Raw genomic sequence first — 10,903 nt, 5'->3', positions numbered from 1 at the left:
CTAGACGCATCACAGTGTAATACGCTGTCCCTCCATATGTGCACACCATCTTGTATCCATCCTGTCATCTGTTCATGAATCTTGGTTGTGTCCTCCCTTTAGATAGGGAGAATAATGGCTGCCGTGAACATTGGTCTACAAATACCTATTGGATTCCTGCCTTTAGGTTTGGTGGTTCTATACAGCAAAGAATTGCTGGACTATATAACTGTGTTTGACTTTGAGGAGGTGCATTTGCGGCACCGTTATATTTCTATAAAAGTACTAAAAGACCTTATTCTGTCTTCATACCTTATAACACTCGATTTTCATATTTTTGATAAAGCCCGTCTATGAGTGGGGAATTTCCTGCTCTTGTAGATTGACTTGTTTGGTTAAACATGAGTTTTGGGCATTTTTTCCCCTTAAGTAATCACTCTGCTCCTTGTTTCCCTTCTGAAACTCATAATGAATCTCCTGGTTTACGTAATGGAGGCTGTGCACGGCCTTTTGGCTTGTCCCCTTCCATCTTCTGCTCCCTAGACTCGGTAATTGATTTTTCAACCCTTGAGTTTGTTGATTCTTGCACAGGCCTGCTGTTTAGTACCTCTAGTGAATATTTCAGTTCAGTTTTTAGCTCCTAAATTTTATGTTTTAAAAAATCATTTTTATCTATGTTGATAGTCTGATGTTTGTAATTGATTTCATTTACTTAATTCGCCCATGTTTTGTATTAGCTTTTAGTTTAAGACAGCTGGCTTTTGTTTTGCTCTGTGACTGTAGTCTCATGAAGCTTTGCTGGCCTCAAACTTCCTAAGTAGCTGAGGGTAACCTTGAGCCTCTGACCTTCCTGCCAATGGCTCCTGAGGATCGGTGCACTCTACCTACTGAGCTACTTCTCTAGCCTGAGGCAGTGTTAATGTGTTGGGCCAGGAGGGCTGAGATCTTGGTTGTTTGAGGAAGTTTCTGCTTGTTTTCTGTCACTGGCATGCCCTGTGGGTTTTGGTACTGAGAATTGAGACTGACTTGTAATAAGTCCATTCTGCAGATGAGATTCTCAGGCTCTACTGCTTTGTTTATTGTGGAAGCCCTTAACTGTGTGTGGTCACCGAAGCCTCAGTTTCCTTAGCACATATTTGGATTATGCATGGGTAAATGTTTCCATGAAGTTCTAGAGCTGTCCCAGTCACCCCCATAGGCTTGGTTACAATAAAAGCCAGCAGAGCCAAGGCTCTGCTATTTGTCTATAGAGAATCTGTGGTTGGGCCAGTTAGTTAGGGAGTTCCAAGAAACTAAAGAGATGGGAGGACTGTTTCATTTGACCTGTATGAGCAGAAGAGCTTGGGGCCAAGGAAACAGTCTAATTCAAATTCTATACAAGGTTACATTACTCCATCCAGTTTCCAGGGTTAGTCAGGTTTACAGGTCCAGAGTCTGAATGAAGGGGAGACCACATTCCCTTGAGTTAAATCTTTATTGCTTGCCTTTTACAGGGTGATGTGCTGTGTCCTGCATGGCCTCTGTAGGGCCAGCAGGCATGGGCCTCCATGAGTGTTGATGGCTGTTGTGAGCATGAGGCTTATTTGATTAGTAATGCACATAATTTTCATTTTCCTCCAAGGAATGCCCTCCCTGTTAATGTTACTGGCTCCATGATACTCACAGACAGCATGAGTCAGGAGGAAAAGGTGTGGCTAATGTCTCAGCAAGCCATTAAGGCTTTGGAAAAGAACTCTTAAAAACATGAATTTGAAAATATATTTCTCAATATGCAAAAAATACAAGGATGCAATATGAATTGTATAAGGGACTTCACATATCTAAAGGAGCAGAGGCAGCTACACTAGGAGCCAGCTATCAGAAAGAAACTAAGGAAGGAGATAAGAGATTTAGGGAGGGCCGGGCGTGGTGGCGCACGCCTTTAATCCCAGCACTCGGGAGGCAGAGGCAGGCGGATTTCTGAGTTCGAGGCCAGCCTGGTCTACAAAGTGAGTTCCAGGACAGCCAGGGCTACACAGAGAAACCCTGTCTTGAAAAACCAAAAAAAAAAAAAAAAAAAGAGATTTAGGGAGTGATCACAAGGCAAGGTCCCACCCAGCTAAGTTTTTTTTGTTGTTGTTTATGCTTACAAATGTAGGCAGATTCCTGAGCTCAGGGCCAGCCTGGGACAGAGTAGTGGAAATGGTCATCTCAGACACATGCAGAGAGCAGTCTGGAAAGCCATCTCAGCAGAACAGAGGCCACCAATTTGGACCCACGATTTGACTTCAAGTTGCCTGTTTTGCTCCCAAACACCCGTTTTCTCCAGAACTAGACCAAGCTGAGTGACATACTGGGAAAAGAAAATAAACATTTCAGAGATCACTATCAGTTTGGTGATGTCTACATCTTTATTCAACTCAACCTAAATGACTGTGTAAAAACTAAGAGAATGACAACGGATTCTCATAACTGGGTGGTGACTCCAATCAGATGTTTATTTTTTATTTTTTGATTGCTTGAATGGTAAACAGTTACTGATTTGAAGACAAAAGTCTTTCTTCGCTGGGCGTGGTGGCTCATGCCTTTAATCCCAGCACTCTGGAGGCAGAGGCAGGCGGATTTCTGAGTTCAAGGCCAGTCTGGTCTACAAAGTGAGTTCCAGGACAGCCAGGGCCATACAGAGAAACCCTGTCTCAAAAAATCAAAAAAAAAAAAAAAAAAAAAAAAAAAAGAAAAAGGAAAAGAAAAAAGTCTTTCCTCCTTAGTCTTAGTAAAGGCCACCAGAAGCATGTTTGCTTTTAGTTGACAAGAGCAGGAACATATTTTCACTCTTTTAGAATATTTTATTGGTTATTATATATTATTTTAGCCAGGGTCTCTATGTTGTCCTGGCTGTCCCAGAACTTGCTATGATCAGGCTGGCTTAAACTTCAGAGATCCTCCTGCCTTTGCCTCTCAAGTGCCAGGATCAAAAGCATGCACCACCATGCCCAGCCTTAAGATTTTAAAAAAATTATGTGTAGGCATGTGGGTTGGTGTCAGAGTGTGTGCACATTGTTCAGTTTCCCACAGAGGCCAGATGAAGCCATCAGGTCTCAAGCTGATCTGGAGCTGGGATAATGGTTGTTAGCCACCTGATGTGAGTGCTGAGAAGTAAACTTGGGTCTCCTACAAGGGCTTTTAACCACTGAGCCATCTCTCCAGCCTGTAGTAAGAAATATTTTTAAAATTCCCACACAGGGTTTCTTCCCGCCTTTTACCATTTATGTTCCTGGATGAAAGACACACACACACAGAGCTTTATAATTTTAATATGCCTTAAGCAGTATAATAGCTGGGCAGCTGCCTACCCTCCATGTTGTTAGAATCGACCTCCTTTCCGTAACTCAAGTTATTCCTTACTATGTTTCATCTGGGCTGCTCTTAGCTCCAATTAGGCAGCCCTCTGGGCCACGTTCTTTGAGCCCCTAGCCCAGGGCGGCTGTCCTTGCTTCTCTATGCCATGGTGGCTTTTCTCCCTCCTGCACGTTCTTACTCTCCCATGGCAGCTTCTCTCTCCAGCCTTGTGGTCTCTTCCCTTAGGTCAGGGAAACCTATGTTTCTGCTTCCCAGCTAGTGACTCCTGGCATCTTTATTTGCCAACCAGAATTAACTAGGGGCAGGATTCCTCAGGCTATGTGCAGATTCCAAATCTTGGAGGCCAGCACTTAGCGTTACAATAAACAGTAAAAGAAAACCTCAACAGTAGCCCTTCATCTTATTCATCAGCTCTGTGTCATAATTTTAGTTCCCACAAGACTTCAGTCAGCTTTTCCTTCTGTAAGACAGAACTGATACATTGATGATATTGCAGATCGGAGTGGTGTTTGTAATTTAGGAAGAAGTAGACAATTTCAGACTTACTAGCATGTCTATGTACTAAGGGCCATGCAGGAGGGAGGACAAATGGCTTTAGAACTCAGGGAATGCAGCCCATGGGTTACCACAGTCACATGAGTGAGTCTCCGTGTGGCATGTCCCCGAGGACTCTATGTCTTGAGGACTTTATGCTGTTCTGGAGTTCTGCTCTGCTTGCTGCCCTCACATCCCTCTTAACCTAAGAATTGTGTGAAAACTCTAAGGGGGTTTTCAGTCCCTCACTGGGCAGCGACACTGGCACTCATAATAATGCTTGATCCCTTCCAGGCATTGCTGCTGGAGCAGCACCCCAGAGAGGAACCTGGAGAAGCAGATCGTCAACGGTGACTGCCACCCTTGGAAAGCATTTGGGAAAATAAAGTTGTTAGTGAGGCTAGGTTGAGATGTTTTTCCTACTGGGTTTAATGTAAAAAATATTAGGGAACAATATGAAGTTCAGAAAGCCACACTCTTAAGAGTTAAGCAAGGGACCTTTTATGGTCAGGGAACAAGAACAGTGGCAGCACTGGCAGACGTGAGTCTCACTGAGACTGCACAGGTGATGTGGGAAGCCGAACAATGTGCACACACTGACACCAACACACATGCCTACACATCATTTTTCTTAAATCTTAAGGCTGGGCATGGTGAGAGGCAAAGGCAGGAGGATCTCTGAAGTTTAAGCCAGCCTGATCATAGCAAGTTCTGGGACAGCTTTCTTACACCCGTTTTGCTCTCAGCTTCCTGATATGATTTAAGAATCGCTGATGAGTAGATATACATTTTGAGGATTTAGAATAGATATGACTGATCTTTATGTAAAAGTTTAGATTTGTGATTCTCTTAAGATTTTACAAGATTACTTTTAAAGATAAATAATAAAGTAATTACTCCTTTCTTTGTAACCACAATTTGCTGCCTGCCAGTAAGAGAAACTGGCTGAGAAAACGCCCTTGCTTGCTTACACTTTGTTCTTCTACAACAAGTTGTTTAGTTACGAATGTACATAGGTTTTAGGGAATAATTTATTTTCTTTACCTGTACTACATAATGTTATTTCTTGTAAAGGCATTGGGAAACACACTGTTTTTCTATAATCATTTACTAGAAGAAAGCTTAAATGTAACCACATTATAATTTTATACTGCTTGAAAAATTTTGCTGGGATATATAAACTATGGAAGAAAGAATAAAGTATGGTGGCTGGAACACTGTTTCTCCATCAACTCTATGTGTATGTGTGAAGTTTGTGTGAATGGGGGCTGGAACATTGTTCCTTCCATTCATCAACAGTGTGTATGTATGTACCTATGTATGTATATATGTATGTATGTATGTATGTATGTATGTATATGTTTGAAGTTTGTGTGAATGAGGGTTGGATCATGCATTGACTATGTGTGTGTGTAAGGTTTGTGTGTGTGGTGGGTTGGAACATTGTTCCTTCCATCCATCAACCATGTATATGTATGTATATAAAGCTTATCAGAGTGTGTGTTAGAGTTTGTTCCATCCACCAATTGTGTGTCAGTCTCCATGTATGTATGTATGTATGTATATGTGTGTGTGTGGGTGGGTGTGAAATGTTTGGAACCTGCTTGCTGGAGCTTTGCTGTAACCATTCTATGTGTAAATGTATATATGTCTGTAAGTCCATATGCATGAATGTATGTGTATGTACATACGTATACAAGTATGTTTTTGTGTATGAAGTTATTAGACTCTGTCTTTTGTTTTTTTCCACTTAGTGTGTGTGTGTTTTCTCTTTCCTTCTTTTTCTTGAGAAAAAGAAGCTAACTTCTTCAATCACTGGCTGCCTCAGTTTATCCTCTGGTGCTAAAGCTGGTCTTTGGAATCTATGGGCAGGAAATGAATCTGACAAAAATTCAGAGGCCTTCAACATCAGTGAAATTTCCCAAGATCCTGTGATATGAGGTAAAGGAAAAATTGTACCAGACCTCTTTCACAATCAAGAAAAGGGTTCTATCTAAATAGTCTTCTGGATTTGGGAGGCAAAGTACTCCTTTGGGTGTGCTAGTCTAACCTGATTACTGAGTAACTGGAAAAGCTGTTTTAAATGTGTCCAGGAACAAGGGGAGGCTCTCCACAGATCCAGGATGTGGTACAAATTGCTGTACTCCTTAGACCCTGATATCCAGCAAATCCAAAGATGACCCTGAAGTCACAGAGACAGACAGAAGATAACTGCAGCCTTTGGCAGGAGTGTGGAGGTGACCCACAGCAGAGTACCTGGATTTGGGGGTAAAATCCTGTCATCCTTTGGGTGTATATTCTTTTGAGAAACAACCTTTGGCGTGGTGGTGAGCCTAAGTAGAGGCTGGACATTTAACTGTGGGTCACCAAGTTACCATTTAGCATGGATTGCATATCACCAGCGGGCTATTGTCTGACTCAACAAGCCATAATCCTGAGCATGTACAGCATTTTGTCATCAAATGGAAGGAACATGTATAAAATTGGACTTGAGCAAGCACTGGAGGCACAAGCTGCATGAAATGGCTCTCAGGTCATGGTCCCTGCCCCTGCCACACTGACTTCTTCCCAATCTATATCTAGAGCTTCCTAAGGAGTTTCCTATGATCTACTAACAGAGGAAGAGAAAAAAAGTCCAGTTTGGTTTGCAGGTGGTTAGTATTCAGGCACAATAGCTTATTTCTTGGACATACCTAAAGGGTATTTATAGATGACAGGAGGCTGTGGAAACAACAGAGTTTCTTTATTATTTTATATAGATAGTCTTACTGTGTTGCTTAGGCTGGCCTTCAGCTCCTTGGATCAGGTGATCCTGAGACATTACCACTACACCTGGCGAGGAAATAATGTTTCCATAGATCATACAGCCATTGAAAGAATGACCTGATGTGGGTTTGGGTCACACCCAGGTGCCCAGGTCAGGGACTAATCAGTTCTTTGATTTGGACTCTGTAGCAACACCTTGTCTATGTATCTAAGGAGACCTCAGGGTTCTGGCCTGGGTGTAAGGTAATTGAGGCTCCATAGGGTTGGCTATACTCTGGTCTTCAGATCTGTGTTGGTTAGTTTTTGGTCAACTTGACACAAGCCAGGGTCATCTGGAAAGAGGTAAGCTCAATTGAGAAAATACCTCCATCAGATTGGCCTGTAGGCAAGCAAGTCTTTGGGCATTTTCTTGATTAATGATTGATAGGGGAGGGGCACAGCCCAACTGCAAACTGAGCAAGCATCGGAAAGCAAGCCCGTGTAAGTTCCTCCATGGTCCCTAGGTTTCTGCCTTTGTTCCTACCCTGACTTCCCTCTGTGATGGGCTGTAACCTGAAGCCCCATGAACATTTTCCTGATCAGGTTGCATTTGATTGTGATGTTTATCCCAGCAATAGAAATTAAATGAAGACTGTCAGACCAGAACCCAGAGAAGATCTGGCCTGACCATCCTTTACACTGAGGCTCCTGGGTAGGACTTGACCTATTTGTGTGGTGTAAATGACATCGGGGTTGTCTGGGTCTGTATGCTTGTGCTAAATTAGGAATCTCAGGCAAGGACTTTCCCTCATGTTCAGGACTAACAGGCCTCTAGAATTAGCCCCAGGGCTGACAGACATATTGATCACATGAAAATTCATGTCAAGTCTTAGGCTATAGTTGAGAGAGAGAGAGCCCTAAGGGAGGACCTGGACTTCATTTGCTTCAAACAGGGGTTCAGGGCAGGTAATGAACTGTTTGACTTGCTCTGTATCTCCTAGTGAAGCTGTAGCTATCTTCAAATAGAATGAGCTTTTTTTTTTTTTTTTAAGAGTTGGAAAGAAGACAAAATGACTTAGAAGGATAAATACAAGCAGCTTTATTGTTGGGGTGGTGGTGGTGGTGGTGTAAGTAACAGAATGTTCTAAGAATTCAACAAGTCATAGCAGCAACAAGAGGATGCCATTGAACCGTACCGTGCTCAGGACCCACCCAGCCTGTTAGTACAGACCATCCACTTCTTGTTCTCACAGGACGCAGCCCCAGCTTCTCAAGTTAAATCCCCCCTCTTACCCTGGCAATTCCCTCTCCCCTCTCACATTCTGTGACTTCTCTCTGCTGTCTTGGGGTGACTGCATTCCACAGAGCATTTTCTCTATGTGTTGCCGGATCTCCTTAGTTCTCACCCCATAAATGAGAGGATTCAAGGCTCCTGGGAGCAGCAGGTATATGGCACTGAGTAGGTTCTGGACATCTTGAGACACAGTCTTGGCCACTCGAAAGACAATGGAAGTGGAAAGACCAGAAAGGTAGATGGTGAGGATGACCAGTAAGTGGGAGCCACAAGTGTGCAAGGCCTTGGCTCGGGCTCCTCCAGAAGAGATCCGGAAGGCGGCATAGATGATACGGGTGTAGGAGGTTCCCAATAAGGACAGATCAAAAGTCACAGTGACCAACCGCATAGCCAATCCCAAGCGGTTGTTGAAGGTCAGGTCTCCACAAGCGATGCTCAACAGTGCGATGTACTCGCAGGTGAAGTGTCTTATGATGGATGTCTTGCAGAATTGAGCTTTTGCAGTTAGTACCACTAGGGGCACTGCCACTCCTAGGCTCCGTGTTATCGCAAAAGTGGCCATCAGGCCCAGTAAGTGTGAGGTCATCAGGTCAGTATAGCGGAGTGGGTGGCAAATGGCCACATAGCGATCTAGAGCCATGGCCAGCAGGAGATTGTAGTCCAGAAGGAGCGTAAAGTAGATAAAGAACATTTGTGCGAGGCAGCCGCGGAGTGAGATGGGATTTGCATAATGCACAAAGCCTTCAAGCATTTTAGGCATCACGGCTGTGGAGGCACAGATGTTGACAGCCAAGAGCAGAGCAATGAGCACGTACATGGGCTGGTGCAGACTTCTCTGGGCCACCACTGTATGAATGACTAAGGCATTGGCAGAAACGATGGACACATAGAGAAAGGTAAGAGGCAGGACCAGAAGGGGTCGCCCTTCCTGCAATCCAGGGAAGCCCACCAAGAGAAAGCTGCTGTAGGAAAGGTTGAAGATACTGGTATTTCCATCCTCACCCATTGACTTTGGTCCTGGACTGGCACCAGGGGAGAGGATCAGGGGCTGTTAAAACAAAATGGTTATTTTAGGAGCCTGAGGCTCACATGATGGGAATCTACCCGGTGTGTGTGTGTGTGTGTGTGTGTGTGTGTGTGTGTGTGTGTGTTGTTTTGGAGCAGAATGTACAATGCCAGGTGTTTGGGGAGCTACACAGATGAATAAGACATTTCTTGTCCTCAGGGAGCTCCTGTACAAGATATTTATTTTGGGATGTTATATGTGTTTTCTTGTTGAGTTAAACAAGATGTGTTTTCTTGTTAATAAAACACAAAATTAAATGTAGTATATGAGAGGGGGAAAATGATGTTCAGAGATAAAACAAGGAAAGAAAAAAACAACTTTGGTTAGAAAGTATATAAAGAATCTTTGTTCCAAGGAGACTGGGAAGGACCCAAGTCAAAGTGGGGAGAAAGGAGCCAGCCAAGAACACACAGGTGTGTGGCCTCACCTCTGTGCTGAATGCACACTGGCTAGGACAGAGGAAAGCAGCTGAGAAAACTGGGTTTCTTGGTTCAAAAGCACTAGGCTGCAGAGTCTGGTCCCTTTCTTAGCCCCTGTAGTCTGGCTGCAGCACCTGCCTGGCCTTGTCCTTGAGGCTTACTTTCCTTTACCAGTGTGAGTCCAGGGAGAGCCGGAGTTCACCAGAGCACCAAGCACAGATCCACACAGACAGATAGATACTCTGCTTTGCTTGGGGGTAGATGGATGAGGAGCAGGAGGGGGCTGTACATGAAGGTTGGGCTTATTTGATAGTGATTGTATATCAGGAAATGTTCCAAATGTGTTCAAAAGTTAACTGAGACTGGACTGGAGGCATGGCTCAGTGGCTAAGAGCACTTAGTGTTCTTGCAGAGGATCCAAGTTCAATTGCCAGCACCCACATGATGGCTCACAACTGCCTGTAATGCCAACTTCGAGAGGTACAGGGCTCTTTTCTGAGCTCTGCAGGCCCCAAGTACACACACAATACACAGGCATGCATGCGAGCAAGACACTCATACACATAACTAAATCTAAAATTAAAAAAAAGTCTTTTTTTTTTCTTTGAGGCAGGGTTTCGCTGAATAGCTCTGGCTGTCCTGGAACTCACTCTGTAGACCAGGCTGGCCTTGAACTCAGAAATCTGCCTTGAACTTTGTCTTCCAAGTGCTGGGATTAAAGGCATGCGCCACCACTGCCCAGCCCCCTCCCCCCATCTTCATTTTTATTAATGTTGTGTTATATGCCTTTAGATCCAGATCTCTGTGTGTTTAGACTAGCCTGTAGATAGTGAGTTACAGGTCAGCCAAGGCTACATAATGAGGCCCTCTCTAAAAATAAAATGAAATTAAAAAAAAGTAATTTTACTAAGAAGGAAACCAAGACATGGAGTGGGTAAAGTCTAGTTCAAAGTCACACAGCTCATAAATGACTGAGCTGGGTTTGCATCTGGGTAGTCACTACAGAGTGCTCTTTTCTCACGAGTTTAGGGTTTGCACTTTGTTGTGGTTTGCCTGGGTCTTGCTGGGTTTTAGAATCTGAGCTATGGCCAGGCATCCTCAGCAACTAGCCACCTCACTGCAGAAACGCTATCGACCCTGAAGATCAGAGAAGCCTCGGGAGCTGTGGAGCAATCCAGGGATACTCTCCTCCCTCTCAGCCAGGGCTTGCCTGGGCATGACCACACTCCCTCTGGATACCAGAAGAGGCATGCCTTTTAACAAACTCTCACAGCAGAGAGAATTCAGGAGGGGGTGGGTTTGGAATTTCCCTCACCCTGGGATGGCTTTCTGAATATTCCAGAGCATTGCTTTGGACAGCAGCTTTTGGAAGATCTGTCATTGTTTGAGTTGGGTGAGGACCAGACAGCCTTTGCGAAGTGATAAAAATGTTCATCATAGTTGAGCCCGTGAAAGACGGTGGAGGGTGGTGGCAATGAGACAGGAACACGGCAAGAAGTGGTACAGGAAAGGCGGAAAAGGAACCCT

At 44.1% G+C, this 10,903-nt stretch overlaps 1 protein-coding gene across 1 annotated transcript; it reads right to left on the bottom strand.

Annotated features, from left to right (window-relative positions):
* Nucleotides 1-7,886: 7,886 nt before the first annotated feature.
* On the bottom strand, nucleotides 7,887-8,897 carry LOC110299369 (olfactory receptor 52E8-like). Its single transcript, XM_021169041.2, has one exon. The coding sequence runs from the start codon at nucleotides 8,895-8,897 to the stop codon at nucleotides 7,887-7,889; it is 1,011 nt and encodes a 336-aa protein (XP_021024700.1).
* Between the last annotated feature and the right edge of the window lie 2,006 nt (nucleotides 8,898-10,903).

Source organism: Mus caroli, unplaced genomic scaffold (assembly GCF_978045245.1).
Source record: "Mus caroli unplaced genomic scaffold, Mus_caroli_1 scaffold_8, whole genome shotgun sequence".
Classification (NCBI taxonomy): Eukaryota; Metazoa; Chordata; class Mammalia; order Rodentia; family Muridae; genus Mus; species Mus caroli.
Note: the sequence above shows the minus strand (reverse complement) of the source record. Positions and strands in the feature narration are given on the sequence as shown.

What these genes read in the sequence shown, in the direction of transcription:
- LOC110299369 (XM_021169041.2), bottom strand. Translation starts at nt 8,897, where the DNA reads ATGGGTGAGGATGGAAATACCAGTATCTTCAACCTTTCCTACAGCAGC.